The sequence below is a fragment of the Pituophis catenifer genome, unplaced genomic scaffold, assembly GCF_029215685.1.
Source record: "Pituophis catenifer annectens isolate HBS135680 unplaced genomic scaffold, rPitCat1.0.hap2 SCAF_17, whole genome shotgun sequence".
Taxonomy (NCBI): Eukaryota; Metazoa; Chordata; class Lepidosauria; order Squamata; family Colubridae; genus Pituophis; species Pituophis catenifer.
The window spans coordinates 13,576,918-13,590,483 of record NW_027256897.1 but is presented as its reverse complement, the minus strand read 5'-3'; the positions used below and the strand labels follow the sequence as shown (position 1 = coordinate 13,590,483).

Sequence of the window (13,566 nt, the reverse complement as noted above, 5' to 3'; positions counted from 1 at the left end):
TCCTGGAACTCTTCCAAAGTCTTCCTTGTCATCAACTTCCTTTAACGACCCCATAATCCCTTGCAGGGTGGAGTCTGGGCAACTGAATGGAGCTAGCAGAGGGTATTAATGGCCGGATGCCCTTCCTGTCGCCAATGCGGAGTTTTGTTCAGCAGATATATTCTCAGTGTGTCCAGAGAGAGAAATATCTGCCTCTATCTAGGATTGAACTCCAGATTGTGAGGCGAGAGCTCCACCTCTAGGCCACCGCACCACTCCTTTCCAAAGTCTCCCTTGTGCAGTGACCAAATTTATGCTTGGCACAGGATTTGGAAATGGGCGAGTCGGAAATGCAAGCAGCCTCCCCCAGAAGTGTTCTTTCAGCTGCCTTACCTCCCATTCATTAATTGTGGGTTTGGTATCTATCATTTTGGGGGGAGGGGGTTCAATTAGTAACTTTTAATAAAAGAATCACTTCCCTGTTCAGTCTTAGCCACCCACACCTGATATTGCAGCATGCTCCCTTCGTACCAAAGTGGTCTGTTCTTGGCCTGGGATCGGGAAGAGGGTCACTTAGCCAGCTCCAAGCAAACGTTTTTTTTAAAAAAAAAAACCCCAGAGATTAATTAATTCATTAATTAATTATTGGTGGGTCCCGTAAAGTGACTGCTTGATTGCTTACACCAGAGTAGTTCCTTTCTGTATGGGGGGGAAAAAAAACACACACACAGTCACAGCAGAAAATTACCAAATTTTCATTTCGGGGAAAATGAGATTGTACAGCTTTTCTGGAAAAACACATGTTGCAATGCAAAACATAAATTATTCAAGTGCCTTCTAAACAAAACCCAATGGTATGTTTTTCGGGCTGTTGAAGAAGCAGATATTAGCCCTGCATATTTCTCTCTCCCTCTCCCTCTAATTCCCTCCTTCTCTCTCGCTCTCGCTCTTTCTCTCCCTCGCCCTTTCTCTTTCCCTCTTCCTCTTCCTCTCCTCCCTCCCTCTCTCCCTCTCCCTCTCCCTCTCCCTCTCTCTTTTTCTCTCCCTCTCCTCCCTCCCTCCCTCCCTCCCTCTGTCATAGAAACAATGCTTTAGTCCTCTGTTTATACCTGGGCATTGGGCCTGACAATATGGCATGGTGCCTTGTGCCTTGAGAAGATTTCTGCAATAGATTGGCCTCTGGCAAAGGGCAGGAGCTGCTGCGGAAGGGCTGTTGATGGAAATTGGAGGAGCGTGCCAGGCATGGGCAAAAGTGCAACGAACCTTTGGGTTAACAGGCTTTAAAAGTCATCCTTCTCCTGCACACGGCCAAATCTTCTACCTCTGCCCCCAAACTACTCTTAACTTTGACCGTCTCCTGAGACATGCCAAGCATTCCCTCAGGGGTGGGCAAAATGTGCTGGGATTCATTGCAGGCTTCAGTGATCTTCCATTACTCGGAAGATTAGAAATCAGGTAATTAGGGGGAAAAAATGTTGCCTAGGCAGAAAAACCAGGGGGGGAAAGGCAGCCCGGATCTCTAGGCATAACACAAAGCCAGTTTTGTCCATCTGATCCCAGCCGGCTCTTCACTAAAGGAAGTCTTTTAAAATGGTGAGTTTGCCTTCAAATGACTTCCTTCGAAATGCAGCAGGAGCCTTGAGAGTGTCTTCAGCTCTTCCCAAAAAGAAATCCAGAGCAGACAAGGACCGATGATGTTGGTCATCATTCAACTTGTCTGAAACTCAGCATGAATCTTTTCTCTAGGTCCCAGAAAGCAAATTGTGGGATGCTGCCTGGAAAATTTAGCTACTCTGAGACTTTGTTCACACAGCACACAGGTTAAAATTAACTTTGATTAGGGTTTTTTTTTTGGTTCAGCCTGTTCTGCAAACCCAGCTTGTTTGATGAGCGCCTGGCTCACAGCACTGTGTGAACCCAGAGAGCTCAGGAGCCAAGCTAAGCCGAATCAGCCTTTTCATCTCCAATCCTTTCTCGTCCTTCACGATTCTTGGTGGATGCCATCTTCTCCGTTGATTCTGGCGGTTTGTTAGCGGTGTCTTCTAATACCGACACAGGAAGGTTTTTTTAAAAAAGGCAGAAATAATAATCTCGTTTTCGATTTTTGCTAGGGTGAAATTGGCCCTCCTGGTCCACGGGGCGAGGATGGGCCGGAAGGCCCGAAAGGTCGCAGCGGCCCCAACGGAGAGCCAGGCCCACTAGGTCCATCTGGAGAAAAGGTAGGTGCTCCTAATGCTGCCCATCCTTCCTCAACCTCCACATGCCTCATCCAGCTTTCCCTTAGCTGCAGAATGCAGTCATCTCTAGGGAAATCTTGCTCAGGTTTTGGTTAATGTCTCTCGATCTACCTGCAGGCTTGCCCCAGTGCAAAGACGATGCAAATGGGAGTTCACTTGGAGACGCTGTCCCTTGTTGCTTTGGGATGGAAATGCAATCCCAGAGTCTGGAAGATTTCTCAAGATTCTAGGGATTTATTTATTTATTTATTTATTTATTTATTTATTTATTTATTTATTATTAGTCATATTTCTATGCCACCCACTCTCCAAGGACTCTGGGCGGCTTACACCAAAGACAAATCTGGGCCCTCATTTTACCTACCTCGGAAGGATGGAAGGCTGAGTCAACCTTGAGCCAGTGAGATTTGATCCGCTGATCTGCTGAACTAGCAGTCAGCTGAAGTAGCTGCAGTACTGCACCCTAACCACTGCACCACCTCAGCTCTCTTGGGATGAATTTATATTCCTTTCAACTTTTCTATTTGCTAAATCATAGGATTAACTTGGATAGGATAGAGAACACAGAATAGGTTACAGAATAAAATACATTACAGGAATAGAATAGAATAGAAAATAGAATAGAATAGAATAGAATAGAATAGATTAGAATAGAATAGAATAGAATAGAATAGAATAGAATAGAATAGAATAGAATAGAATAGAATAGAATAGAGAAGAGAAGAGAAGAGAAGAGAAGAGAAGAGAATTCTTTATTTTTTTTATTTTTTTTTATTTTTTAATTTGATTTATATGCCTCCCTTCTCCGGAGACTCAGGGCGGCTTACAATGTGCTCAGCAATAGCCTTCATCCTTTTGTATATTTATACAAAGTCAGCTTATTGCCCCCACAAACTGGGTCCTCAATTTACCCAGCTTAGAAAGGATGGAAGGCTGAGTCAACCTTGAGCCTTGGCGAGATTCGAACCTGCAGTAATTGCAGGCAGCTGGTCTTAATAACCAGCTTAATAACAGGGTGCCTTAGACCACTGTACTACCAAGGCTCTTTATTGGCCAAGTGTGACTGGACACACAAGGAATTTGTCTTAGGTGCATAAGCTCTCATTGTACATAAAAGCTATAAGTAATAAATCATAAATTTAGTGATGAATCTCCAGAAACAACGTACTGCATTCTCTCCATCTTCCTTCTCCTCCATCATCCTCATCCTCATCCTCTGTTTGTCTTCACAGGGGAAGCTTGGCATTCCTGGTTTGCCTGGATACCCTGGAAGACTTGGCCCCAAGGTAACGTTTGCCCTTTTCGTAAATAAATTTCCATTTCAGTGTGCAAGTTAGAACCACGTGAGCTGCTGGGCGAGTTTACCGAGACCCTGTGCAACCAGCCAGGTGGAATGGGAAGGGGTTGTGTGTTTTTGCAGTGCGAAGTAGGTCAGGGGGGCCAGGGTTAGGGAGAAAGTCAGACTGGTCCATGCTCCAGAAGAGACGGACTCCGTGTCCATCGTTATTCTGGGAGTCTCTGAGCGAGTCCCTGCAGCTCGGAGAAGGAAGCTGCAATCGTTTCAGTTTCTGTTCTGCAATTTGAATTTGCTGGGGAAAAAATTATACTTCGAGTTGCTATCAGTCATGTAAAAGAACTAAAATGATTTTTTTCTTCTTTGCTGAGCAGAAAAGAGGTTTTGCTCCAAAGACAGTCAGCTAGACACCAGTTTGTGGAACCCTTAAACCCCACTGGTGGGTAAAAGGCTCCATCCTCCTCCCAGGGACTGACCCTGCAGCCCCTGACCCCCAGCCTTTGTTCAGCAGCATGGGCATTGGTTCTCCTGCTTCACTCAAGCCAGAATCTCTGAGTTCACCCCTGTAGAAAACCCGATGCAGGCATCATAAAAGCTCATCTTAGGAAGAAGCAGCGTTGGTGTGAAGCAGGTTCATCAACCACAGGCTCCAAGGGGATGAAAGAGCAAAACAACCTCCATGGGCGGTCCTGACCCTCTCAGGACAGAGTCCTTTGCTGTCCGCATCGTCCATCCTGTCCTGGGCTTCCACTGCCCCGGGGGGGGGGGTGTCTGTCCTCCTTTGGGACCCTTCTAGTCCTCCAACCATCCTGGTGCCAAAGTTATAGCAATGTGAAGACTTGCACTTCCTTCTGCCTTGCTGATTCTCCACACATGGCTAGTAGGCCATGAATTATGGAAAACTGATAACATGAGTATCTGCATAAGAAGATGTGCCTTATTTGATGATGTACCTGATATTTGCTCAACTGGTAAAAGAAGGGGTTGTCACTGCGTTTTTGTATTTACCAGATGAGCTATTATTTTTGGACTTTCAGACTTACCATAGCTTGCCAAGTTTCTTATCAGTAAGCTAACTGCGCATGTCTACATTCCTTCATTTTCTTCTATTTTTTTTTTTCTTCTCTGGCCAGGAGAGGTCCGGCCAGGGAAAGCTTTGCCAAGATGTAACTAATTAGATCAGTAAGATGTTTTATTTTCTTTATAACAAATAAATGAGTTTTTCTTAGAAAATATATCTTCGGGTTTATTTTCTTAATGTATACTTCAAGGAAAGGTCACGATCCAGTTCTCTAAATCAAGGTGCAATTGCCCAAAAGCAGAATGGGATTAATTAGCACCCTGACATCCCTTTCCAGACGCCTCCGCCTCTCCTTCTTATGTCAGCACTAGAGTAAATGCAGCTTGAAGTGCTGACAGCAGATCTATAAAGTAAGGGCCCAGTTTGCAGGATGAACTGTTTCATTGGAGCAAGTGTCCTGTATTTTCTCTCTTTAAAGAGAAGAGAGGGAGAGGAGGAGGAGGATCCATTGACTAAGGCTCATCTCAGGGCCCCTCTGAGCCAGAGAAGGTTGTCACCAAGCACTGAGCCACTAATGGCCATTGACTCCCTCTCCCTCCCAATCTTCTGCAGAAGGACCTTACTATCACCTTCATTTCTTCTTTAACCCAAGTCTTGCCACACAAACCATCTCCAAAGGCTCAGTGACCGGGTCAGCCAGAATGGTTTGCCCAGCTCCGGTGGGCCCCTTCAGCCTGCTGCAGCCTGGCCCCCACCCCCACCATCTCTTCTGCCATTTGGCTGTGAGGGAGAGTGGACAATCTGACCTGGGATGAGTGCAGAGTCCAGGGGATGGAAGGAAGGCCGGGCATCCAGATATTTCTTCCTTCCAGGCATGAGGCTCACTAGCCAAGGATGACTGTTGGGAGTTCTGTTTTGAACCATCCACCCTAAAGAGCTAGCCGTGGTTCCAGGGAACTGAGTTCTCCAACTGTCACGTTGCTGATGCTGTCAGTGTCCCCTCCAGTTGCGTCTCCATCTCCTTTCTTCTCTGCTTCCTTTTCCTCTAGGGTTCGATTGGATTTCCGGGGTTCCTGGGAGCCAACGGAGAGAAAGGAGGAAGGGTAAGTGCGGGGCGTTGTCTGGGGCTTCCGGTGGGAGAACTCTTCCACTGGCCATTGCTCACAGGGTTTCACATTTTCTGCAGTGATTATTTCTGCCATTGAAGACAGGCTATGGAGAGGTTTGGAGGCGGCATAGATTTGCCTCCACAAAACAAAATGAAAACAAAACAAACAAAAAAGACCCACAAAGCAACATGACACTCATTTAACTAAAACACTTTTTCCTTCTGGTTAATGCTTCAAAAGGGAAAAAGGGTAACTCAGCCACTGGGTGCAAAAGTTAACAGGGTTTCAGAGAGCACCACAAAGGTTTGCAGAGGGTCTCCCAAGCTTCATGGCAGAGGCCGTCCCTTTTGGAATTCCCACCCTCACCCACCCATAAAATAGACCTGGATTCCACTCCAGAATCTCAGCATTCGCTCCCTCTTCTCTTTCTCTTTAACTCCTGCAATAAAAATACCTTGTCTTCGTGCGTCAGAATGAATCAATGTCAGAATCTGCCGGAGGGACACAGAACGAAGGGATAGCTGGCCAATTTTGCAAGACTGAATAGTTTCTTCCAGAATATTAACAACTCTGAAAGGAAAAAAAAATCAGTAAGAACATATTCAGAATAAAGGTCATGTTTCACCAGTACCCAGGAGTGCCCCAGGATGGGGCTGGCAGAGCGGAGGGTGTAAGAATGATAAAGGACAAGGTGTACCCGAACTGGCCGCTTCTGGGGGCTTCGGGAAGGGATGCTGTGTTCCCTGGGTCTTCTAAGCGAGATCTCCATATCCTGGCAATTAGAGAAGTTCAATCAGAATCGGAATAGAGTGGTGCGGTGGCCTAGATGTGGAGCTCTCACCTCACAATCGGGAGGCTGTGAGTTCGATCCTAGGTAGAGGCAGATATTTCTGTCTCTGGGTACAATGAGAATGTATCTGCTGCAAACTCCGCATTGGCAACAGGAAGGGCATCTGGCCAGTAAACACTCAGCTCCATTCAGTTGCCCCGACTCCACCCCGCAAGGGATTACGTGGGTCATTAAACGCCAAAAAATAAAATAAAAATAAAATCAGAATCAGAATAATAGAGTTGAAAGGGATCTTAGAGGTCTTCTACTCCAACCCCTATGCCATTCCATTCTCTTCTTGTAAACCCTCCAGTGATGAAGAGAGCCACAACTTCTGGAGGGAAGCCGTCCTTATCAACCAAGATCAAAGGCTCCGGCAAGTTGCTTGCACAGTTATCAACTGACTGCAGAGCAAACCCAAATTCTGACAGTGAATATTTGGTTAGAGGGAGAGCAGGAACGGCATCAAAGTTCCTTTTGTTCGTCTCATTTAAGTACAGATTGCTTCTAACAGGTCTGCTTGGTAGGCCTGTTGGAGACAAATAGTTTTTCAGCGTGTTAATGTTTTGCTGCCTCGATTTCATTGACAGGGATTGAGAACAGAGGCTCTGCTTTCCTTCTTTCATCCCCCCTAATTTTTTTTCCCGCTGCCTAGTTTTTGTTTCTTGCACATGAGCCATGCAGGGTCTCTCCCACCGGTTGTGAGGGTGGGGGTGGGATGGTGGTATTGGGGGACTGGCTGCAACCAAGCCAGCATGAAGTGATCGGTCTAACGTAGGGGGATCCTTAGGAGGATCCTGGCTTGTGGGGCAGGCCGAAGATCAGGAAGTGGCCCCACGTGGTCGGCCACATCAGAGTGAGGGAGTTACTGAATAAAATTCTGGAAAAGTCGAATGAAGTTTTACAACTAGCTTGGTCTGGTACAAGTAGTACTCAACTTACAGCAGTTTGTTTAGTGACCAAAGTTACAACGGCACTGAAAAATGTGTTTTATGGCTGTTTTTCACACTTACAACGTTAGCAGCTCCCCATGATCAGGTGATCAGAATTCAGGCCCTTGTTCACTGGTTCACATTTATGACGGTTGCTGTGTCCCAAGGTCACATGATCCCTGTTTGCGACGTTCTGACAAGCAAAAGTCAATGGGGAAGACAGAGTCACTTAACAACCAGGTTACTCACTTATCGACTGCAGTGGTTCACTTAAAAATGTGGCGAGAAAAGTTGTAAAATGGGGCAAACACATTTCTCACTTAGCAACAGAACTTGGGGGCTCAATTGTGGTCGTAAGTTGAGGACCACCTGTAGTTAAGGCACTGGATTAGCTGAGTTCTAGTCCTGTCTGAGGCAGGTTCCCAGCTCCTTTTTCTCTCTGTTCACAGGGCACCGCTGGCAAACCAGGGCCAAGAGGACAGCGAGGGCCCACGGTAAGAAATATTTCCTTTTCCTCCTCCTGGCTCCAGAATTGCTGCCTGAAGCCCCAGGCGGTCTGAATCATGTGGACAGCTGTGGTGGTGGGAACGACAAATATTCATAGATCACTTTTAAAGAGAACTTGCCCATTTCAAATTCCTGACCCTTTGCAGATGTAATGACACAACTACAAAGTGAGTTCCATAGCCTTCCAAATCTGGCAATATACTCCTCAAGTATACTAGGAGGGGGCATATTGGGTTAAAATGAGCAGAAATTGCATAAACCCAGAAATTCCATGAGAGAATATTGCCTACAAAAATAGAATAACAGAATAACAGAGTTGGAAGGGACCTTGGAGGTCATCTAGTCTAACTCCCCTGCCCAAGCAGGAGACCCTACACCATTTCTGACAGTCCAGTCTCTTCTTGAAAGCCTCCAGTGGTGAAGCTCCCACAACTTCTGAAGGCAACTTCTGTTCCGTGGGTTGTTGGTCCTCACTTTTCTCATTTGTATATGCATGAAAATATATTCAAACTTACACACAGATTTCCATGCTAAACTGAATATCCCCTGAGACAAAAGGAGGCCAAAGGAATGTCAAGTTAGGCAGGGAAGAGCTGTTGAATGCATCCCATTTCCTCCTCCTTCCACACTGACGTCTCCTTCTCCTTGTCTCTTCTCAAGGGCCCCCGAGGAGAACGCGGCCAGCGAGGCATCACAGGGAAGCCTGGTCCAAAGGTACTGAAAAGCCTTCTGAACACTCTCTTCCCGGTGCCAGTTCAGTGCTGGGACCAGTCCTGAACTTCCCTTTCCTTGCAAAAGGAGACTGGGGGAGGGTGGCTCAGCTTGGAGAATGTGGTTCCCCCATTGATGGTCACTTTCGCTTGGATTGGAAGGGTTTCAGTATAATAGTAAGTTGGAGACTGCAGAAGAGAAGAGGAAGAACTGGGGGAAACCACAAAATACAAAGACCTACAAGTAGAACGACTGTGGCAAAAGATAGTATTAATAGTAACATGGACCTTGGGTGCAATCCCAAAACATCGGGAGCGCCACTGGAACACTGTGGGCATTGACAAAATCGCTATGAGTCAATTGCAAAAGGCAGCTTTGCTCAGAAGAGTTTACATCCTCCAACAATACTTTTAATGTCAACAAAAGAACACCTGCCTATACTGGGTCCTTTGGAAGGATAATTGGATTAAAAATGCCAAATCCAGTCTGAACATTCGGCTGACTCTGCAACCAACCATAACAGATTAAATTGATGTGTTGCCTGACACCCGGTGACTCCCCCCATGCTCACCAGGGTGTCGTTTTTATGTAATCGCTGGGTCTTGGAAGAGACGTTAATCATAGAATATAGAATAACAGAGTTGGAAGGGACCTTGGAGGTCATCTAGTCCAACCCCCCCGCCCAAGCAGGAGACCCTTCACCATTTCTGACAGATGGCAGCCCAGTCTCTTCTTGAAAGCCTCCAGGGATGAAGCTGCCACAACTTCTGAAGGCAACTTCTGCTCCATGGGTGGATTGTTCTCCCCAGAAAATAATCTTTGCCAGTTCCCAGTGGTTTTTTCCCCCTAATCAACCAAAATGCCTGTTTTTTTCCTCTGCTTAGAAGGGAAGGGGCGAGCAGGGATAAAACAAGCCTCATCTGTGTATTTGGTGGGTGGGCTGAGGGCATGAGGCATCCTGCAGGGGCTCAGAAAACTCCACTCTTGCTTCCCAGCCATGCCTGCATCTCCTTGGGAGGGCTGTGGAAAATACAGCTGACCTTGACAATAGAATAGAATAGAATAGAATAGAATAGAATAGAATAGAATAGAATAGAATAGAATAGAATAGAATAGAATAGAATGAGCTGGAAGGGACCTTGGAGGTCTTCTAGTCCAGCCCTCTGTTCAAGCAGGACAACCAATACAATCTCAGACAAGTGACTGTCCAGTCTCTTCTTAAAAACCTCCAGTCATGGAGCGCCCATGATTTCCCAAGGCCAGCTGTTCCACTGGTTAATTGTTCTCACTGTTAGGAAGTTTCTCCGTAATTCCAGGTTGCTTCTGTCTTTGATTAGTTTCCATCCATTGTTTCTTGTCCTGCCCTCTGGTGCTTTGGGGAATAATTTGGCCCTCTCTTCTCTAGAGAACTTCCGCATGGCAAATCTCCAGTCCTAGACAGCGCAGCTGGGCTCCTTTCCTGATTTGAGGGTCCCAGGATAATTTTGTTTTGCAAGCTGCCCAGAGTCATTGAATACGAAATGAGTGGAAAATGAATTTTATAAATAAATAAATAAATAATAAGTACCATCACAGTTGGGGGGGGGGGGGCTGCTTCCTTCTTCTCCCCCAGGGTCTCTGAAGCAATGTTCTACAGAATCCCAGAGCTCCATGGGAATTGGATGGAATTCCCTGAGGAGGGGAAAGTTTCCTCCTCCGCAGCTGGACATTCCCAGGAACCAAGTCCAGGTGGAATACCCAGAGAAGGGCTTGTCAAGCTCACGACAGCTCATTGTCCTGACAGGGCCTGAGAGGCAGCAGTGGGGCTTCTGGGAGGCATTTTTGGTCCTAACTGGTCCTGTGGCCTGAAAAATTTTATGAACCCATGACCTGATGCCACACAGGAGCTTAGTGCAAGACAATTCAGTGCAAGACTGAAAATTATTTTAATTATTTTAATTTTCATATAGTATGTATTTTAATCTTGGCTGTTCACCGCCCTGAGTCCTTCGGAAGAAGGGCAGTATAAAAATTTAATAAATAAATAAATAAATAAAATAAATAAGACGACAACTGTCCGAGCGATGGACAGCTCTGGAGTTGCAGAAGCCAAATAAAGAGCCAAAGCCATTATCCTCAGATTTTGACCACAAATCATACTAGTGCCAGTGTTTTGTCTGAGGGGGTTGCAGGTTACTCTCCCTTTTGCCTGCTCCTGTGTGAATATTTTTCTGACAAAGGATGCCTCAACTCCAGACCTGCTGGGAGGGGCCTGGCTGAGTAGTAGAAAAGCTGGACCTTCACAGACATTGCAGTCAACCTCCCCACCTGGTGAAATTTGCCCCCGAAATAAGGGGCCAGGAATAAACCTGTCCCAAATGATTCTAAGCATCTGCCGGTCTCAACCTTTTAGTGCCGAGGATGACCGGAGGGTAATGGCTTATTGATACTCAACTGATAATTTATGGTTTTAATTCTCTCTTTCTTTTTGCCTTCCAAGGGCAATTCTGGTGGGGACGGACCTCCAGGACCGCCAGGTGAAAGGGTAAGATCAAGCAAGCTGTAACTGAACAGATGGGCCACAATTTATACTTCCGATAGAAAGATGGGCGGGACTTCTCGGCTGGCATCAATCCTGCCAAGGCAGAAGAATTAACCTGGCCAGATCCTTAGGAAGGAGAATTGCTCCCTCCGTTCAAGGTAGCAACACTAACCCTCGTGTCGCTTTGTTCCTAAGGGACCTTCAGGGCCTCAAGGACCAACAGGCTTTCCTGGACCAAAAGGCCCTCCGGTAAGTTCAGCCAAGAGAGCCGGCCAGGGAGACAGATTTGCCTCTGTTTATCCAGGTCTCTCCGGGCTAAAATGGACCTCAAGAAATCTCGGTGCAGAATTTGTTCGTCTGCATGCGAGGACATCATTACCTTGAATACATTCAGTTTCACTGAAGCTCCTGTTTCCTTCTCTAGGGGCCTCCAGGAAAAGATGGATTGCCAGGCCATCCTGGGCAGAGAGGTGAAACGGTCAGTGCTTTGATGTTTTCATCATTTCGGTTGATGTAGGAAGAGCATTTTCTGTCTTTTGATTTGCAGAGGCAGGTTCTTCTTAGCTCTGCATCTGACCAAGCAAGACTTTCCCTTCCCCTTCTTGCGCCAACCTCCTTGCCCCCTTCTGCCCCCTCGGTTAGGACCAGGCAAGCAGAGCAATCTGGTCAAGTGACCCTTGGTGACAATCCTCCAAGTTACGGAGGCCGGACAATCTAGAGAGAAAGAGAAAAAAAGTAATAGATGCGGAGATTTCTTCTCAAGCAACATCCAGCTCCATATTCATTTCATATGTTCCTTGTCCCCGGAAACGTTCAAAAAAGTGCAGATTTCAGTGGATAGCAGTGCTTCAAATTGTGCATTGATTCAGGAAGTGCTAAATTCATAGTGAAATACAACTCCAAAGGTCCCAAGTCCCTGGTCAGATTATTCCAAGGGACTCGTCTTTAGAAAAGAGAAAGCTGCTGAAAGGAAAAGGCCACCTAAACCTTGTTTTTCTCCCCTCTCCCTCCCCCCCAACACTAAGGCATTCTTTTAGAAGTTTCCAGAAATCGCTAAGAGTTGGGGAACCAGCACAAGGATGCTGCCGGATCCTGGAGCCTTCCCATATCCCCAAACATCCCGGCCTCCTTCGCCAAGTATCTGATGTAGCTCATCCAGAGTCTTGGAGAGAAAGGGCCAGAAAGGCCCAGTGCAAGAAACTTAAAGAAGAGCATAAACCTCTTTTTGATGGCGGCTTCATACGTGTGAGCCGTGGTGGCTCAGTGGTTAGAATGCAGTATTGCAGGTTAATTCTGCCAATTGCCAGCAGTTCAATCCTGACTGGCTCAAGGTTGACTCAGCCTTCCATCCTTCCGAGGTGGGTAAAATGAGGACCCAGATTGTTGGGGGCCAAGAGGCTGACTCTGTAAACTGCTTAGAGACGGCTGTAAAGCTCTGTGAAGCGGTATATAAATCTAAGTGCTAGTGCTATTTCTCTCCAGGCCTTCAGAGGTATTCAATGTATCTCTGACCACCCCCATATTCAGCCCAAAGCAGCCGTGCTTTGACCCTCATCCTTTGAACCAAGGACTTTTTTCTGCCTTGGAGGGTGGCCCTCCTTTGAGCCCAAAAGGGCAAAGTTAAATTGAATTCACTTTCAGTTTATTACATGAATTAATAAATTCATTACATATGGATAACCATTTCTTTCATTGGAAATTAAATAGGACAGTTAGGGAGCAGCTGTTGGAGGCTGCATTTAGGACTTGTGGGGCAGACATGGGAGGGGGGGAAGAAAGAGCTTCAATCAGTTGTTAAAATGTGGCTGAAGTTGGGCTTCCGTTCCTCTCAGTGAAATCCTCCAAATTCGACAAATATTTACTTCCGAGGAAAGCCTTTCCCAGCCTCCGGCATCTTGTGACATCTGACATGAACATTTCCTGACGACAAAAGTCTATCAAGTGTCAAGCACGTTTTCTTGCTTGTTCTGCTTCTGAAGTCAATATGGCAGCTCTTCTCCAAGGGCATTGTGTGGGATTGATCTGGTGGTTCTTGCTGTGAAAGGGAGCAGCAGGAGACAACAGGAGAGAGAAGCTCCTCGGCTGACATCCTGCTGGATGAATTGATCAGCATATATCCTGTTGGCTGTGCAATCTCTCCGCCTAAAGCCATCGGAGGAGTTCCTGGAGAGATCTGGGATTAGGCTTCTTCCCTCAACCAGGAACTCCCATCGTTCTAGAGTCAACGGAGATCCCCGCCTGCTCTCTCAAGTGGGGCCACTGAACCACTCGGCTTCCCCCCACCCAGACCAGGCAGAGAGCATCACTTCAACCTGTGTGGGAGGAAGCTCCTATCGTCAGGGTTCCAAGTAATACATCCATAGCAAGCAAGGTAGATTCCAGGTAGCAAGGTAGGCAGGTAGATTCCTCAAAGAATACTTTCATTT

General features: G+C 46.5%; 1 protein-coding gene across 1 annotated transcript in view; it reads left to right on the top strand.

The window, feature by feature from the left end:
- Positions 1-13,566, top strand: part of COL5A1 (collagen type V alpha 1 chain) — a 223,103-nt gene that overhangs the window by 157,264 nt on the left and 52,273 nt on the right. Inside the window, exons 30-37 of the mRNA XM_070955824.1 lie at positions 2,091-2,198; positions 3,449-3,502; positions 5,581-5,634; positions 7,851-7,895; positions 8,569-8,622; positions 11,099-11,143; positions 11,336-11,389; positions 11,565-11,618. Of these exons, the coding sequence (XP_070811925.1) occupies positions 2,091-2,198; positions 3,449-3,502; positions 5,581-5,634; positions 7,851-7,895; positions 8,569-8,622; positions 11,099-11,143; positions 11,336-11,389; positions 11,565-11,618 (468 nt within the window). The remainder of the gene's footprint in view (positions 1-2,090; positions 2,199-3,448; positions 3,503-5,580; positions 5,635-7,850; positions 7,896-8,568; positions 8,623-11,098; positions 11,144-11,335; positions 11,390-11,564; positions 11,619-13,566) is intronic.